Here is a 19,605-nt window from a genome sequence, read left to right as displayed (position 1 = left end):
GCATCAGGTTCCACAGTGAGCTGCTGTCCTGTGACCTCTGGCCAAGGACTGAAATGAATTGCTGGACGAGGTGGGTTTAAAGAAAAAAAAAAAAGAGGAAAACCTTAGGAAGTTATGAACAAGACTCGTAATGTTGTAGTCCAAAGCAAAGCAAATAGCACAGCGATTAAAAGTTGAAGAATCCCTGTTTCTAAATGCTTGTCCCTCCCGATGCAGCCAGGTTTGGCGAAACACGGGTCCGTGTCTGGGGACCCGCCTTAAATTCTGTGCTTGTCTAAGCAATGGAGCTGCCAATGTAAAAATAAAAAGAAACCTTTGATGAATAGAATCTGAAGTTGAGGGGACTTATTGAATTACCTGCACTTCCCTCTGTTTGGTGTAGTCCAATGGTGGCCAGGTTAGACTCAGCTGAAAGCATAAAGGAACAAGAGAAAACTGCTAATCCAAATTTTTAAAAATCTTATCAGCCAATGACAGGGTAACTTTTAAAATCTCAGCATGATCACAATGTACTCTGACCTCCCTGAAATTTCAACTAAATTAAACTAGACTGTGTCCACATGGAAATAAAAAGAAGGGCTCAAAAGATATTAGGGGAGGGAAAAAGGAGGATAGAGACACATGATGATCTTATAAGGTCAGTTTTTCTTCAGGAAACTAGACTAAAAAGAAACTCATTACAAAAACAGATAAAATAAGTCAGAAGTAAAATGGCAAGAAAACATGGGCTCTAGAAAAAAATCACTTCTAAAATATGCTAATATGCTAACATGAATAGTCAAAACCTCATTAAATTATCAATATTTATTTTAAAATTGAAACCAAGTGAACAAAGTCATATTTACAATAATTTAACAAGACTTACTTGTTAAAGGTTTAGACATGTAAAATTCTACATGATTTACATTTGCACAGAGCTTTCAGATAAGGAAAGTACCTATCAGGTTTATTAGTTTAGCAGTTATATTGCACAATAATCCACATAAACTGCATAGTGTTTAGCTTAAACTAGGTTGTAAAGTGCTGTTTTATAAGAAAATGACCAACTTAAAAGAATCTCATGCCACTGTATTTTATTTCTACAACAGAACAGTTTCTCCTCCTTGTAATGTCAAAACTTTTACACTATAAAAACCATGAAGATTTCACATTATAAAGATTCAGAAGTACCACACGTTTAATGTGACCAAAGCATCTAGCTAACAATGACAATATCTGTTTGCTGTGCTTAAAAATACACACAGAATATGATGTACAAGGCCAGTATGAATCACACAGAAGAAATGTAAGCACTATAAAATGTTTCATTCACCAATTTGATCAAACAGCCTTTTACAGGTTTTTAGCTCTTTTCTGAAGAAGAAATGCATTGGCTATAAGTGTCTGAATTGGATACACATTATATAAAACACCAAAAATGTGTCTGCAAGTTGCTTGGTGGCATAAAGTGTAGAAAACATGCAAAAATTAGAGAACTGGTGCTGAATGAGTTATGGCAAAAGAAAAAGCTTATAAAAGTATAATGAAAATCAGATATGTATTATCAAATTTTCATAGGAAACTAGACATCCAAAGAATACCACTAAAACCATTATGTGCAACTATAGAACTTTTCAATGTTAAGCAAATGTTTATCCCAACAATGAAGCACACAAATAAATTTAAACAGTTTTGCAAAGGATGTCAGATCTAAATCCAACATCTTAATTGGTTCACTTTTTTTTTTAATTATTATTTAATAAGCCAACAGTATAGCTAACTTTTCCTCGGTTTGCTTTGAACCAGTGCACAGCAAGAAATTTTGCATTTTAAATTGGTCTTACAAGTTCTGCATTAGAAAAAAAAATACGTAAACATCAAGTTTTATAGAAACATTTAGCAATTTAAATACAGACCAGTTTTAAAAGTCATAATTTGAATGTACACTCAAAATGAATGTGTATAATCCAGTTAGCATTTTCCAGTGCTTTTGTAAATATTAACCAGTTTAGTGTGTTATTAACCATTTCCTAATATCAGTAAATTCCAACCACCCACTGTCAAGAGGTCAATATTTATATGAATGCCCTGGCCATTCAACACAAACAAAATCCTGACGTAAACTCTTGGAATGAATTAAAGAACAGCTATGAATTCAATACATTTTAAACTTTTTTTTTTTTTTTTTTTAAACAAAAGTATGAAAAGCACACAGTGGTAAAATAAAGTGTCACAATACACTAAACTGATCGTCTTTATAGTTATTTACATTGGAGGTCAATACCAGTAAAGGCAGTTAAGAGCTTAAAATTACTATATAGAAAGCAATTTCCAGCTCTTAATAAGACATTCATAAAAGTTAACTAGGTAGCTAATGAAACATTGTTCAACCTGAGGAAGTGAACATTTCCACACATACACAAAACATGGAACTGAAAAATAAATCATAGCAGCCAAAGCTGATGGATAAGCAAAAATGGTACAGATAAGATTGATTTTTTTTTTAAATAAAGTTCATTAAATGCATTAAGGACATACAATGCAATCAATCTGGATTAAATCTTCTCATAATAAAACAGCATCAATAGATATTTCTATTACATGTCCTCTGGATATTCCAAATGCTCCACTGAAAGGAAGTCATCAAGATGAACTCCACCACCACCCATTAATGCAAAGGCTGGATACATTGTGCCAGAGCATTCTACTTGTCTCTCATAAAGGCATTTCATGCTGTCTGCATCATAGAATTCAATGTTGCCTTTGTCATAGTCAAGACAAACACCGATACGTGATGGCATAGAAAGAACTCTGTTAAACAATTCACTGCTAGTATTAGATATCTTTGGGATGAAGAATTTCCTCATTCCTATAGTGACCAAAGTGAAAGGCTGTGATGTGTCAAAGCAGGCATCTTCACTCCCACTGTCATGGCCACTATCTTGATCATACCTAGAAGACAAAATTTTACAGGTAATAAAATTACAACATAGAACATAGGTAAACAGAGAAGTCCATATTCAAAAGCCATTTAGAAGTCCCACTGAATATCCCAGATTAAAGTTACTAATCATAGTCGAATAACTTTGTATGTAACTTTCAATATTCAAGAGAGTACCTGGTTATGTTTAAAGTTATCCAGCTATGGTTAGTCAGATTACTTTAATAAGGGATAATCAGTGGGATGTTTACCCCATTGAATATCCAGGGCAAGTTATCCAACTAACTTTAGCCGGACAACTTGTCAACTAAATGACCAACTGAATATTGACCGCAGAAAGAATAATAAATTAGCTTAAGAGAAACATAAAAAATATCCACATATGACAACTACTTGGAGCTACCAAGTCTGCCCATTTGTGCCTGCTTACTATGCAGTCACAGGTCTTGCTTGACCTGGGTATAGTCTCCCGCTCCCTTCTGTCAACATGATCCCATAGGGCTGTATTTTAATACCTACAAACAGGCGTACATTTGTGCGTGCAACCCAGTGCGCATAAATATACACCCGATTTTACAACATGCACGCGCAGCCCTGCTGGCTTTCTCCGTTCCCTCTGCCCTCCCCCCCCAACCTTCCCCTCCCTAACCTGCCCCCTAGCCCAACCTACCCCCCCCCCAACCTTTATTTTATAAGTTGCGCCTGCCTCTGGACAGGCGTAGGTTGCACGCGCCGGCCAACGGCCAGCCCGCGATCCCGGGCACAGTGGCAAATGGCCGCTATGCCTGGAGGCTTCGGCCCTGCCCCGCCCCTTTTTTCAAGCCCCAGGACTTACACGCGTCCCGGGGCTTTACGTGCGCTGCCGGGCCTTTTGAAAATCTGCCCCTTTGTGTTTATCCAATGTATAGAGACTATATTGTCTCCACTAGATGGTCTTAGTTTCCAGCCCTAGGGTAGACATCTGCAGAGGGGCATACCATTCAATACAGTACTTCCCTGAGAGGATGTCTGCAATTGGAGAGCCCCTGTTGCATAAGGGGGGTGAGGTTAGACTAGACTAGTGTGTGGCAGTGTAGTTTTGATTTCAAAGGAGAAGGACCATATGGCTCATTCAGTCTGCTGATCCTTCCAATTAATTTAGCACTATAATTCTCATCACTTCCTTAGAGATCCCCTGTATTTATCCCATGCTTTCTTGAAGTCAGATACTGTTTTTGTCACCACCACTTCCACTAAGGAGGCTGTTCCACAAATCCACCACCCTCTCTGTAAAGAAATATTTCATAAGATTACTCCCAAGACTACCCCCTTTTAACCTCATCTCATGACTCTTCAATTTTAGAACCTCCTTTTCTCTTTCTCCTCTTTCCCTTCTAGAATAATTCAAGATGGGGTCTCAGACTTACGGAGGTAATACTTTCCCCTTTCTACTAGGGAATACCACTCTTTTGCATTCAAATATACTATGTTTTCCCTGTCACACTGATGAGAAACTGCGGTTAGAGATAAGCCTAGGTATCTTGTTTTGTGACTTAGTTCTTCCCCTCCTTTGATTTCTGTATCTCCAAATACATGATTTAGCATTTTCAGTATTAAAACACAGCTGCCAAACCCTTAACTATTCTGCATTTTTAAAGTTACATTTGATCTTACCTATGACCTTGTCTACTCTGTTGCAGATTTCCATATCAACTGCAAACAAGCACACTTTCCCTTCTAGTCAGTCCTAAAACATCACTTAAGATGCTGAAGATAGGGTGCAATAGAGATTGGTGCTAGGCCCTATTTCAGGATGCTCTCTCTCTTCACCAGCATGAACCACAATGACCAATGGCTCTGAATCAGACTTCTCATCCATCTTCTCATTCAGTTTATAATTTTTCTTCAAAGTCTAATGAAATCCAGATAAACCACATCTACTGTACTCCTGATCTACTATAGTCACCTCAAAGATAAAGCACAGTTGCTTACTTGTAACAGGTTTACTAGGACAGCATGATGTTAGTCCTCAACACATGGGTGACATCATCTGATGGAGCCCGGCATGGAAAACTTTTGTCAAAGTTTCTAGAAGCTTTGACCAGCCTGCTGCTATGCGCGCGTCCACGTGAGGTCCCCCCTTCAGTCTCCGGACACATCAAAAGATGAGTGAAAAAATAAAACAAACCGAAGGTGAACCCAACATTGTGGGGAGGCGGATGGGATTCCTGAGGACTAACATCCTGCTGTCCTAGGAGAACACCTGTTACAGGTAAGCAACTGCACTTTCTCCTAGGACAAGCAGGATAGTAGTCCTCAAATGTAGGTGAGTACAAAGCTCCAGAAAGCTCCACTCAATCGAAAAGACCAACAGTGGCCGAACAAGGTTCCAATGGGCACAACACAACTGCGGCGCTGTAGGTAAACAGGGGGGGGGGGGCAGTCTAGGTCCCACAAGAAGCACGAAACAGGGAGAGATGTGTTCAAGTCTGGAACAGGATGCGCAGGACAGACTGACCAAAGGCACTGTCCTGCCAGCCATCCCTGTCTAGGCAGAAATGAGCCGCAAACGTGTGGAGAGAGCTCCAGGTTGCGACTCGGCAAATTTCAACGACAGGGACTGCACGCAAATGGTCCAGCGACGTTGCCATAGCCTGGACAGAATGAGCCTTTACTCTACCGGCTAGCTGAAGGCCTGCCTGCGTGTAGCAGAATGTAATGCAATCTACTAGCCAGGTGGATAAGGTCTGCTTTCCCACTGCCACTCCCAGCCTATTAGAGTCGAAGGACATGAAGAGCTGGGTGGACTGCCTGTGGCTCACTGTGCAATCCAGGTAGAATGTTAGTGCCCTTTTACAGTCCAGAGTATGAAGCAGGAGTCTGAAAAAAGGTGGGAAGAATGATTCACTGATTGATGTGGAAAACAGTTACAACCTTGAGCAGAAACTTAGGATACATACGCAACACTACACGTCATGGAAGAACCTCATGTACTGTATACACGTAACCAGAGCCTGAAGCTAACTGACCCTACGAGCTGAAATGATCGCCACCAGGAACATGGCTTTCCAAGTAAGGAACTTTAGGGCGCAGGATCGCAGCGGCTCGGAGGCCACTTGAGTCTTGCCAGGACAACGCTGAGGTCCCAGGTCGCTACCAGTGGCTGAAGAGAGGGCTTCAGCTGGAGAAGACCCCGCATGAAACTGTCTAAGGGTTCGACCGAAACGGGTATGCCAGCGACACCTCGATGATAGGCGCAGTCAGCGCTGAGGTGCACCCCGACGGAACTGGTTTGGAGCCCAGTCTCAGACAGGTGCCACAGGTAGTCCAGCAGCTGGGGGAGTGGCATGAGAAAGGGTCCAATCCATAAGCCCCGTCCCAGATGGAAAAATGCTTCCATTTTGAGCTGTAGGACCTCCTGGTTGAAGGTTTCCAGGACTCAACCAGGACCTGGGAAACACATTCTGAGAGCTGCAACGGCTGGAGGACTATGCGCTCAACAACCAAGCTGTGAGGGCCAGTGCCCAGAGGATTGCGTTGCGCAGGGTGCCCTGATTCTGCGATACAAGGTCAGGCGACGTCCCCAGCCAGATAGGCGGCCACAACGACAGGGACTGCAGAAGTGGGAACCAAGAAGGTGTCACGAGAATCATGGTCCCCCTGTCTTGCTGAGGTTTCGACAGGAGCGGTAGAGGGGGGTACGGGTACAGGAGGCCCTTCCCCCAGTGAAGGGAGACGGTATCACAGGCCAGATGGTCAGTTCCCACTACTAGGGAGCAGAACTTGCTCACCTTGTGGTTGAGAGGGGAGGAGAACAGATCCACCATCGTCGTGCCCCTTCGGCAGAGCAGCTCGGCTACTACCGCTGGGTTAAGGGACCACTCATGTGGTTGGAAGGATTGGCTTAGGCCATCCGCCAGCACGTTGAGGTGGCCTGGCAGGTAGGTTGCCTGCAGAGACATCCCCTGAGATAGGGCCGAGTTTCACACCTGCACCGCTTCTTGGCAGAAGAGGAATGAACCCTTGCCGCCCTGTTTGCTGATATACATTGCAAGCTGGTTGTCTGTCCGGATCAAAACTTCCTTGGATGACAACTGATCTTCGAACGCCCACAAGGCGTACTGAATTGCCCGAAGCTCTAGAAAATTCATCCGACAGCAGGCTTCGGCAGCAGTCCAAAGGCCCTGCGGGTGGAGGCCGTTCGCGCGGGTTCCCATCCCTGGGGGGGGGGGGGGGGGGGGGGGGGGGAGCATCGGTGGTAAGCGTCACCTGGGGCAGAACGGGCTGGAAGGGAAGCCCTCGTTCCATAACGGAAAGGTCCTCCCAGCAGGCCAGAGATTTTTGCAGAGGGTCTATTATAGTGACCGGAGCCTCTAGATCAGTGGTTCTCAACCCTGTCCTGGGGACCCCCCAGCCAGTCGGGTTTTCAGGATATCCACAATGAATATGCATGAGAGACAATTTGCATGTTATGGAGGCAGTGTATGCAAATTTTCTCTCATGCATATTCATTGTGGATATCCTGCAAACCCGACTGGCTGGGGGGTCCCCAGGACAGGGTTGAGAACCACTGCTCTAGATCCTGAGATTCCTGCCGCCACTGGGACTGCAAGACCCACTGCAGGATCCTCATGCGGAGGCGGGCCAAAGGAGTCACATGGACAGAGGCCGCCATATGGCCCAGTAGGTGGAGCAGAAGGCGGGATGGCACCCTACGGCTGTTGCGGACAAGGGTAGCCAGCAAGGCAAGTGCAATCGCCCGGTCCCTGGGCAGGAAAGCTTTCACTTGTGCCGTATCCAGCCTGGCACAGATGAAAGTCCAGCTGAGGGGACGGAGAGAGATGCAACTTGGGGAAGCTGATGATTAACCCCACTGTCTGCACGGTCTGCACAGTCAAGGCCAGAGCTTGCAAGGCCCCGGAGTGAGTGTCGCTCCTGACCAGCCAGTAATCCAGGTATGGAAATACATGGATCAAGCGACGCCTGGGGTAGGCAACCACCACTACTAAGCATTTGGTGAAGCTGCAGGAGGCCGATGCCAGCCCGAAGAGCAGCACTTTGTACTGGCAATGTGCACTCCCCACCACGAAGGGGAGGTACTTCTGGTGGTTGGGGACAAACGCAATGTGTACGCTCACCTCCTTGAGATTGAGGAAGCAAAGTCAGTCTCCTCTTCGGAGGAGCAGGATCAGCATGCCCAAAGAGACCATCGTGAACTTTTCTCTTACGAGATCAATGCCCTGAGGTTGAGAATAGGGCGCAAGCTGCCATTCCTTTTCAGAATGAGGAAAGCAAATGTTGCTTACCTGTAACAGGTGTTCTCACAGGACAGCAGGATGTTAGTCCTCACATATGGGTGACATCACAGGATTGAGCCCAATCAAGGAATACTTCTGTCAAAGTTACCAGAACTTTGACTGGCCCCAACTGGGCATGCCCAGCATGGCACTAACCCTGCAGCCAGCAGGGGTCCCCCCTTCAGTCTTGTTAAAAAGCTACAGTTAGTGCCGAAAATAAAATAAGAAAACGTTACGAACCCAACACCGCGGGACTGCGGGCGGGTTTCGTGAGGACTAACATCCTGCTGTCCTGTGAGAACACCTGTTACAGGTAAGCAACATTTGCCTTCTCACAGGACAAGCAGGATGGTAGTCCTCACATATGGGTGAGTACCGAGCTGAGGATGTCAGAGTATGCACCAAATGTACTCAGGCATGCAAGGCACTAGGCCTGGGATGAAATTTGGCTGAGGGCATCCTGAACCCCACCGGGAAGGTGGAAGGGTGTTGGTACGTCACGTTGTAAATAGGTTGCGCAAGGCAGACTGGGCAAAGATGGAATCTTGTCTTCCGGCTTTGTCCAAGCAATAGTGGGCTGTAAAAGTATGGAGAGAACTCCAGGTGGCAGCCCTGCAAATGTGAGGAAGCAGCGCCGATCGTAGGTGTGCTACTGAAGTTGCTATGGGCCTCACAGAGTGTGCTTTAACACGGTCTTGAAATGGAATGCCCGCTTGCTGATAGCAAAAGGATATGCAGTCCGCCAACCAGGAGGAGAGAGTCTGTTTACCCACAGGCTGCCCCAATTTGATAGGATGGAAAAAGACAAACAATTGAGAGCTTTTCCTATAGACAGCTGTACGGTCTAGGTAGAATGCTAGTGCCCGTTTGCAGTCAAGGGTATGCAGAGCCTGTTCTCCTGGATTGGAATGGGGCCTGGGAAAAAAGGTAGGTAGTATGATGGATTGATTGAGATGAAACTCCGAAACTACCTTAGTTAAGAATTTAGGGTGAGTGCGGAGAACTGCTCGGTCCTTCAGAAGTTTAGTGTAAGGCAGGTAAGTAACTAGAGCCTGTAATTCCCTAACTCTGCGAGCGGAAGTGATTGCCAAAAGGAAAATCACTTTCCATGTGAGATATCGAAGGTCACAGGATTGAAGAAGCTCAAATGGTGGTTTCATGAGCCGACCCAAAACTAGTTTGAGGTCCCAAGAAGGGGCCGGAAGACGCAGAGGAGGCTTGAGGTGAAGCAAGCCCTTCAAAAAACGGGTAACAAGGGGTTGTACTGATAAGGGAACATCCCCGACACCTTTATGGAAGGCGGCTACCGCACTGACATGCATCCTGATGGAGGAAGTTTTTAGACCTAACTGACAAGTGCAAGAGATAGTCCAGAAACTTCGTGAATGGACAGGTAAAGGGGTCAAGTGACTGAGAAGAGCACTATGACATAAACCTGGCCCATTTGTAAGAATATGATTTTCTAGTGGAAGGCTTCTGTGAAGCAATCAGGAGACGGGAAACTGGTTCAGAAAAGTTAAGTGGCTGAAGGATTAACCTTTCAACATCCATGCTGTCAGGGACAAGGCTTGAAGATTGGGATGGCGGAGGCACCCGTCATTTTGAGTGATTAGAAGCGTGTCCTTTCCCAAGGGAATGTGCCTGCGAATGGAGAGATCCTGAAGTATTGGAAACCACACTTGGCGCAGGCAGTGGGGTGCTATCAGGATCATGGTTCCCTTGTCCTGACGTAACTTTACGAGAGTCTTCAAGAGAAGTGGAAGTGGAGAGAATGCATATAGGAGACCGGTTGCCCATGATAGGGAGAACCCGTCTCTTGGCTGACAGTGTTGGCTGCGAGTGAGAGAGCAGAAGTTGTCTACTTTGCGATTTTGAGATGACGTAAAGAGGCTTATTTGAGGATAACCCCATTGGTGGAAGATCAAGTTCGCTACTGAGGGGTTGAAAGACCACTCGTGCGGTTGAAAGGTGCGACTCAGCTTGTCTGCCAACACATTGTCCACTCCCGGCAAGTAGGTGGCCCTGAGGTACATCGAGTGGGAGAGGGCCTCCGCCCATATCTGCGCAGCTTCCTGACACAGAAGGTAGGAGCCCGTCCCTCCCTGTTTGTTGATGTACCCACTTGGCCACCTGGTTGTCTGTCTGGATCAGGATGACTCGATTGGAGAGGCAATCCTGAAATACCCTGAGAGCATATCTGATTGCTCGCAGCTCCAGGAAATTTATTTGCTGTTTGGCTTCCTCTGGAGACCAAGATCCTTGTGTCTGCAGATCGGCCACGTGGGCTCCCCAGCCGAGGTTGGAAGCATCAGTGGTGAGAGTTATTTGAGGGTTTGGAGCCTGGAAGGGCAAGCCTTGGAGGAGATTGACCTGATTTCTCCACCAGGTGAGAGACTGACGGAGTGAGTCGGTTACGTGGACAATGGTCGACAGGGGCTGAATGGATTGAGTCCATTGTGATCTTAGAGTCCACTGCATGACTCTCAAAGTCAAACGGGCCATTGGGGTGACCTGAACTGAGGACGCCATGTGTCTTAGGAGGATGAGAAAGCGGTGTGCAGTCATGGAGTGCTGAGACTGCAGCTGGTGTGCAAGAGACATGACAGTGAGAGCTCGCTGTCGAGGCAGAAAAGCCTTTGCCTGCAAGGTGTCCAAGTCTGCCCCAATAAACAATAAGGTTTGAGATGGGACTAAGTAGGATTTGTTGTAGTTGACAAGAAATCAGAGTGAAATTAGAGTGTGTAAAGTAAGATGTAGGGATGACAGAGCAGCTTGCTGAGTGGGAGCCCTGATTAACCAATCGTCTAGATAGGGGTAGACGTGGACACTCTGAATCCTGAGGAAGGCTGCAACTACGACGAGGCATTTTGTGAAGACTCGTGGTGCAGACACGAGGCCGAATGGAAGCACTCGATACTGATAGTGCTTGGGGCCTGCTAGAAACCTCAGGTATTTGCGATGAGATGGAATTATCGCGATATGTGTGTATGCGTCCTGGAAGTCTAGAGAGCAGAGCCAGTCTCCTCTTTGTAGAAGAGGAAGAAGAGAGACCAAGGTTACCATTTTGAACTTCTCTCGCTGGAGGTACTTGAGGGCACATAGATCCAAAATTGGACGAATGCGTCTCGATTTTTTGGGGATTAGAAAGTACCGGGAATAGAACCCTAGGCCATGCTGAGAGTAGGGTACTGGTTCTTTTGCTTTGGACTGGAGATGGAGGGAAGATCTCCTATTCCAGAAGGATAGAGTGATCGGATGTTCTCCATGTCGGTAGAGGTGGGGAGTCCGGTGGAATGGAGAGAAAGTTCAGACGATAACCTTGAGCAATTATCGCTAGGACCCACTGGTCTGAGGTGACTGAGCGCCACCTGTTGTTGAAATGGCACAATCGACCTCCCACTCGTATGTGGGGCAATGGAAGCTGGCTGCTGCTCTCTATGCAGGAGTCAAAAACCGGAAGCAGGGCCCAGCTGAGGAGCTGCTTGCGGTTTTTGCTTTCGTGTCTGACTAGACTGGGCTTTTTGAAACAGTCTCGTAGAACGGGTTCTAGTTGGTGGCGGGTAAGACTTCTTCGGGCGGAAGAATGAATTCTTAAGAGTCCTTCCGAAAGGGCTGTTTTGAAGAGTACTCAGAAGGCACCAGAGAGAGAGCTGTCTCAGGGTCTCATGATGGCCCCTTGAGTTCAGTCACTGTCCGTTGAATCTGCTCGCCAAACAGATTGTCTCCTAACCAGGGCAGGTCGGACAATCTGTCTTGAACTTCAGGGCGAAGGTCGGAAGACTTGAGCCAGGCCCATCGTCTTGCCGAGACAGCAGCTGCAGATACCCTGATAGCAGAGTTAAAGATATCGTAAAATGATCTGATCTCATGCTTGCCTGCCTCAAAACCCTTGTTTACTAGGGTTTGGAGTTGCTCTTGAAATTGTTGAGGCAGGGAGTCTTAAGTCTTGCATCTGCTTAAATAAGACCCTATTATATTGGGTCATATAAAGCTGATAAGAGGCAATTCTGGAGCACTGATCCCTGGAAGTCCCAGAGACCAATGGCATCTAGAAATTTCTGTTCCTTGCCTGGGGGAAAGGAAGTATGAGGTTTTGATCTCCTTGCTCTTTTCTGGGCAGATTCGACAACCACAGATTGGTGATCCAATTGAGGTTTGCAAAAGCCTGGAGCTGACTGATCAAGATAGGAGCCATCGGTGACCAGGGGTCCATCGGTGGAAAAGCAGCCATAAGCGCTTCCATCCTCGACAGAAGCAGTGCCAACGCTGCTGGAATCGGGTCGGTGGTAGGTTCCGCAGGAACCTGGAGTTGATGCATCGCCTTGTCGATGGCCTCCAGAACCATCCGGTCCAGTTCTTCTCGAAGACCTGGAGCAAGCAGCCTTGGCTCCGGAACAGAAGGAGGCAGAGGCATAGCCAGAGGGACCACCGTTAAAGGCGTGAGGGTTGCCTCGGTGACCCGGTCGCCGAAAAGGTCGGTGCCTTTTCTGGATGGGGTTTCTTAGATGGTGGCTCGGACGATCGTTGATTTCACTTCCTCGATGGTCTGAGACTTTCGATGCCGGTGGCGATATTTATCTCTACGATCCCCTCGGTCCTGAGGGGGAGTAGAGGGTGTCGAAGGCCGAGAAGTCATCAATGCCGGACGGTCACCGGCCAGAGGTCGATGCTGGCGCAAAGTCAACGGTGCCGGTTCTGACGACATCGATGAAATTGACAGCGTCGGGGTTTGAGCATGGAAGAGAAGTTTCATTTTCTCGATTCTAGCCTTGCGACCTTTTGGTGTCATAAGGGCACATTTGGTGCTGGTTAGGACATTGCGCTCACATCCGAGACACATTACACAGACTTTCAGGCTGATACAGTAAAGTCCGCGGGTTGTGCGCGCGATTCAGTATTCAAATTAGGGTCGGCGGTAAAAATAGGTAAAAAGAGGCGCTAGGGACACTAGCGCGTCCCTAGTGCTTCTTTTTGAACAGCAGCGGCGGCTGTCAGCGAGTTTGACAGCTGACGCTCAATTTTTCCGGCATCTGTTCTCAAACCCTCTGACAGCCACGGGTTCGGAAACTGGACGCAAAATTGAGCGTCCGGTTTTCAACCCGCGAGCCGACTTCAAATTTATTTATATTTATTTATTTTTAAAAGCGGTTTTTACTGCTTTTCTGTCCACTTTCCCGGTGCCTGGAGAAATTAGCGCCTACCTTTGGGTAGGCGCTAATTTCTGAAAATAAAATGTGCGGCTTGGGAATCAGGAATACCTAATAGAGCCATCAACATGCATTTGCATGTTGCGGGCACTATTAGGTTCGGGGGGGGGGGGGGGGTTGGACACGCGTTTTCGACCCCTTACTGAATAAGGGTAACGCTAGCATGTCAAACGCGCGTCCAATTGCGGGTTAACAGTGCGCTGTACTGTATCGGCCTGCTTGTGAGGGTCTGTGATGGACATTTATTTATTTAAGTTCTTTTAATATACCGATGCTCAAGACAAGTCTTATCGAACCGGTTTACAATGAACAAGGGGAGAACCAATTAACAGAGCAGGTGTAGAAAAGTTACAATAAACAGGGAATGAGTAACTTGGTCATTAGAAAAAGAGGGATAGATTAAACAGTAAAAAATAATGAGTAGAGAACTGTTGATTAAATAATAAAGTTTGTACATACATTTCAGTGGTTCAGATATCAAAAGTTAATTGAGTGATCAGTTACTGGCATAATAAGAGAATTGTAAAAACAGCTTTCTTGGCCAAACAGTTCCATATTTAGGGGGACTGAGGGTGAGACTGGGAGGTCAGGTGGGCAGGAAGGGGTGGGGGGCAAGGAAGGGAAGCACTAGGGAGAGGGGAAATGGACGGTGCTGGAAGAAGACAGTATCTTCAGCGGGATGCTTGAGTGAATAGCCAGGTTTTCAGTTTTTTTCTGAAGGAGAACTGGCATTTTTCCTGGTGTAGATCGGGGGGGGGGGGGGGGGGGGGGGAGTTCCAGAGATGCGGTCCTGCCGTGGAAAGAGCTCATTTTTTAATAGAGTTGTGTATAGAGGATTTGCTAGGGGGGACCTGGAGGGAGTCTCTGTAAGCGGATCTGATTGGTCTTGATGAAGCGTGGAAAGCGAGAGGAATGGTAAGTTGTAGAGATGATTGCTGATATATGGTTTTGTGAATGATGGTCAGTGTCTTGAAGAATATTCTATAGTGGATGGGTAGCCAGTGTAGAGATTTTAGAATCGGAGTGATGTGGTCTCTGCGACGGGTATTTCTGAGGATCCTGGCTGCTGCGTTTTGCAGCAACATGGTGCGATTACAGACCGGGCACCGACGGAACCCCGACGCCATAGCTATGAAAATATTGAGCCGTGGTACGGTCGATGGCCAGTAGGTCGCGAAGGCCAAACTCGACGGTAATTGATGGAAAACTGGTAAAAAAAACTTACCGGAGTACCGCGGCTTGAAAATGTTGGAGGGACCCCTGTGGGGTAAATTAATTTTTAGTAATTCCGTGAGGAAAATTCCTGTCAGTAATGTCTGCAGAGCTCCTTCGCGTTGCTACTGCTGCGCGGAAAAAAGAAGACTGAAGGGGGCCCCCTGCTGGCTGCAGGGTTAGTGCCATGCTGGGCATGCCCAGTAGGGGCCAGTCAAAGTTCTGGAAACTTTGACAGAAGTGTTCCGTGATTGGGCTCCATCCTGTGATGTCAACCATATGTGAGGACTACCATCCTGCTTGTCCTGTGAGAAATACCTCAAATACAACCCTTGATCCTGCTGATAGTGGGGGACCGTTCTACCGCGTCTGCTGCAAGGAGGGCAGAGTGTTCCGATTGAAGGATGATCAAATGGGCAGATGAATCCCATGATGGACAAGGGGGAGAGGTCTCTGGGAGCTGGCTGAAGTGCAGGCGATACCCCTGACAAACGATGGAGAGGACCCAGCGGTCCAATGTTATCTCTGCCCAGCGCGAGGCAAAGCAGAGGAGCCCTCCGGCGACTGGGGGATCTGGCATCAGGGTTACAGCCAGTTGACTTACGCTCCCTCACCGCCAGTCAAAAGCCCTTGGCCGGGGTTTGCTGGGGAGGCCGGTTGGGGTCTAGGTGCCCGCTGTTGGCGGGGACAACCCCTGGAGCTGGTGTGAGGTAGACGGATCCAGCGGCTGGAGGATAATATTTCCTCTGCCAATAAAAGGGTTTCCGAGAACCTTGCCTGGAGGATTTCCTGGCTGAGGAAGGTCCTTCTGAGGCACTAGCAGACAGCTGCTGAAGTGCATCATGTTGGACCTTCAGCTGCGCCACTGCATCCTGGACCTTATCTCCAAACCGATTCTCACCTGCACAGGGGAGATCAGCAAGCCTGTCCTGGACCTCTGGCCGGAGATCAGTAGCCTGGAGCCAAGCCATTCGCCTGGTGCAGATGCCCAGAGTGGCCAAATGGGCTGTTTAAAAAACATCATAGGTGGAACGCACCTCGTGTTTACCCGCCTCCAGATCCAGCGAGGCAATGGCAGAAAGGGCTTCCTGCTGTTGCTGGGGAAGACCCTCCGCTAAATCTTGGATTCGTTTCCAGGGATTGCGGTTGTACTCTGTCATATACAGTTGGTAAGTGGCGATGCGGGCAACCAGCAAGGAGCCTTGGAAGATCATGCTACCTAGGGAATCCAGCTCCCTATGTTCACAACCCAGAGGGGCGGAGGCATGGGTACGAAAGCGCTGGGCCTTTTTCAAGGCAGACTCCACTACCACCAAATGGCAATCCCACGGCCTGCTGCACCAGGTAGGTGGCAGCAGCCTTCCTGTTTACAGGGAAGACAGAAATGGGGTGCTCCCACATGCGGAGGAGGTGGCCTCTGAAAATGTCATGGATCGGAACCACTATGATTTCCTTGGGAACGTCTATGAACTGGAGAACCTCCAGCATCTTATGACACACATCCTCCTCCATAAGGAGCTGAAAGGAATGGCCCTGATAAACCCTGCAAAAGATAAGTCCTCGGGTGGCGACCAGTGCTGCTCCTCCGAGGGAAGGGCTCTGAAAGGGGGAGGGGGGGTTGGAATAGTCGAAGAAGAGTCTGTGGAATCACCACCCCAGGGGTGATGATTCCACACCCGTGATGATTCCACGTCCCTCACTGGGACCAGCATGTCACAGGTGAGGTCCGTGAGGGGCATCAGCCCCGGGCTCCAAAGGCTTCGGAGGCCTAGAGGGCACCAGCGGCATCGATGGCTCCCCCAGCATGGAGGGGATCAACGGCCGTGGTAAGCTGGAGAGATCCGGCAAAGGCTTGGGGAACCGTGGGCAAGGAAACACTGTACCAGCCATATCTTCCTCCTCCTCGGATCAGAGAATCGGGATCACTCCAGTGGAGGGCATCGGTGGCCAATGGGGCATAGAGAGCCCCTTAGGCACCAGCTGCATCGGTAGGGTGCCCAGAAGGATGTCCAGACGTTCCAGCAGTGGTACTAACATCAATGGCGGAGGCTCAGGCACTGGTATGGGGGCCAGTGCACCCTGCAGTCCAACAACTCCTGGAAATCCGGGATGCCCAGGACTGATGGAGGGGGACGAGGTGTCACAGGCTCTTCCTCGGGTTTCCGAGGTGGCACAGTGCTCAGCACCAGTGTCTGTGGGGAATGCCTTACTGTATTGGGAGCACCAGAGGATGGGGCTTCTGATGGCCAGTGCCGCTTCAATGGCAGCTCTGCAGCCGCCGATGCTGCTCCGGAACTGGAATAGTGCGTCGCCGGTGTCTAGTGGTGATGCTTGAGAGATCACTTCCAGTGCTTGGCCTGGTCTTGCCCTGGCGCTATGGAGGCTGATGATCCCGAAGTCCAGGAGAGTGGGAAGATCATCGAAGATCAGTTCTCCTCCCCCTAGATCCTTGGAGATACTAGGTATGGGGACCACGAGGGGAAGCAGGTCAGACAGTTCCCCAAGATCTTTGGGCGTCGAAGAGACTGATGCAGGTGTAGAGGACTTCGGGGTCCCGAAAAGTTTCCCCATTTTATCAAGGCGCGCCTGACACCCTTTGCGTGTCATCTGGTCGCACAGATGGCACCCCCGGACATCGTGCGAGGCCTCCAGGCAGAGGATACAAACCTCGTGCGAATCGATGATGGACATGGTCTGTGGGCACCGACGAAAACTGGTCGATGCCATGAAAAACATCCAGCTTGCGGTCGATGACAGACTGGCACTGTAGGGTGGAGAGTCGGGAATTGACTGCAAGTTGGAAAAAAAAAAAAAGGACCAAAAAAAAAAGGACCGAAAAAGGACCTACATACCAAGGAGGCACCAACCATGAAGGGGGACCCCAGAGGACCTGAAAAACTCGAAGAAATTGAGGAAAAGGTTGGGGCTCCACAGACCGCAAGGCACTGCGGAAAAGAAGAGGCTGAAGGGGAACCTCGCTTGGATACACGGATGGTAGCAGGCTGGGCATGCTCAGTCTGCTGGTCAAAGCTTCTAGAAACTTTGACAAAAGTTTTCCGTGCCGGGCTCCATCGATGATGTCACCCACATGTGAGAACTACCATCCTGCTTGTCCTAGAGAATACATATGTTTAATAAAACAAACTGTTCATTTGTTAAAATTCCCCAGTCTTTTTTTCAAAAACTGATGGCTGGTGGAGCTACACATTTTATCGTATTGCTGCTATAGTTAGAATATTCCAATAAAGAAATAACTGTCCTATTAAAATAATTATAGAGTATAAACACTATGACTGTCATACAATTTACTTAAAAATGTTAAGACATTAAGAGGTGTAATCTTCTGCTTGGAACTTGACGGGAGTTGAGACTCCCTGCTGTAACTGACTTTATAAATCTGGTCAAGTTGCTTCATTGCCTCACTTTATGCAGCTTCAACTGGATAACTGAAAGAACGTTGTTCTTCAATCTCCCTTTCATATAAATTTGCATACCAGCAATGAAGTGCAAGACCATACCCACATGTAAAATGACTGCAAGCATATTTCTACAGAAATTTGAAAGCACACAGATACTAAATGATTGTAAAGTGTTACTTAGTAGTAATTTTCATTTATATAAGACTAACATAAAAATATGAAGGATTATACAGGGATTGAATGGCAAAAATTGCTGGATGGCAATTTCTTTACCATGAGCCCAAAAAGCAACAAAGTACTAATCCATAACAAAAAGTGGTGAACTATGTAAAAATTAAGCTGTAAAAGGTTACACATAAAAAAGTTCTTTTCTCCCATCGATTTGTAACTCTTGTGTTCCTCTCTGGAAGTTTTCTACTATTCCCTAGCCTTCTCTTGTACTGGCTTTCTAGGACTGTCTGTATATTATATTGCAGTTTCCTTTCAGGCTACCAAAATGCTTTTAATCTAGCTGTGCTAGAATAATTGTAGCAGAAGACAGATCAGCAAACTGTCCATAAACTTCATTAGTTTCTCCTATCTACCTATCGAGGTGCAATAACTTAGTTCCATGGTTTACCTTGGTTACATGCAATAGCATAGATCGGCAATACCATACTGCTGTATAAGCAGGTCAACAAACTCCAAAATAAAAGAGGCCTGACCCCAAAGGCAGAAATCTTAAGCCATTATAAACTGGACTACTGCAATATATGGTTTTACTTGTTCTATAATAATGGAGCCATGTCATTTACCTTGGACTGCTTACATTGCGCGGACTCTGCAGCCATTCTTGCAGTTTTGTGTCTGATGCTACTCCCACTTTTACAAGATAAGAGTAAGGTTCCACATGGAATGCCCAGAAATGCTTCCCTTTTGTGATCCCAGTGTCTCCAATTAGATAGTCCAGGCATGTGTAACATCCCACTTGGATACGTTCAGCCCCAAGAAGTAGAGGAAATCCAGCCATGCTCTCCACAGAATCTCTCTTGCTGTTCAGTACAAGGTGCTCTTTGTTGTAGCCACATTTATCATCAAAAAGGAAACTAAAAACTAAAAATGTAAAATAATTAAAATAAAATATATACAATCATTTTCAACACACAAAATGATTACGGCCACAATTCTTTACAACTTAAGCAGACAAATACACAAAATAACATTTCTGTAACAGTAAGGGAATCAAAACAGAAGCAATACCCACATAATTCTAAATCTCAAAGGATGAGTAATTGATTTCTAATCAGTACCACTTAGCCAAAATGGCAGAGCCTCATCAAATATACCCCCTTATAGGTGCAGGGGCAGCCCAGCAGTGATTCTGTTTTACAGTGCTCTAAATGCCACTGGCCCAAAAGCCCCAGCAAGTTTAAGAGGGTGGGTACAATAGGTACATCTCCTATGTCTCCCAACTCACTCAATGGTACATCTCCTATGTCTCCCAACTCACAAAATCCTCTACACCCCCACCATACCAGACGACCAAGCTCAATCCAAAGCAAACGACCTAGCACTCTTCTTTCAGAAAAAAA

At 47.1% G+C, this 19,605-nt stretch overlaps 1 protein-coding gene across 3 annotated transcripts in view; it reads right to left on the bottom strand.

The window, feature by feature from the left end:
* Positions 1 to 789: 789 nt before the first annotated feature.
* Positions 790 to 19,605, bottom strand: part of TRIM36 (tripartite motif containing 36) — a 344,127-nt gene continuing 325,311 nt past the window's right edge. For all 3 annotated transcript variants that reach the window (XM_029571457.1, XM_029571466.1, XM_029571476.1), the window contains exons 9-10: positions 18,829 to 19,126; positions 790 to 2,931 (exon numbers count right to left, since the gene is read on the bottom strand). In XM_029571457.1, the coding sequence (XP_029427317.1) occupies positions 2,577 to 2,931; positions 18,829 to 19,126 (653 nt within the window). In that variant the 3' untranslated portion in view covers positions 790 to 2,576. The remainder of the gene's footprint in view (positions 2,932 to 18,828; positions 19,127 to 19,605) is intronic.

The sequence above is a fragment of the Rhinatrema bivittatum genome, chromosome 1, assembly GCF_901001135.1.
Source record: "Rhinatrema bivittatum chromosome 1, aRhiBiv1.1, whole genome shotgun sequence".
Lineage (NCBI taxonomy): Eukaryota > Metazoa > Chordata > Amphibia > Gymnophiona > Rhinatrematidae > Rhinatrema > Rhinatrema bivittatum.
This window is presented reverse-complemented; position numbering and strand designations above follow the sequence as displayed.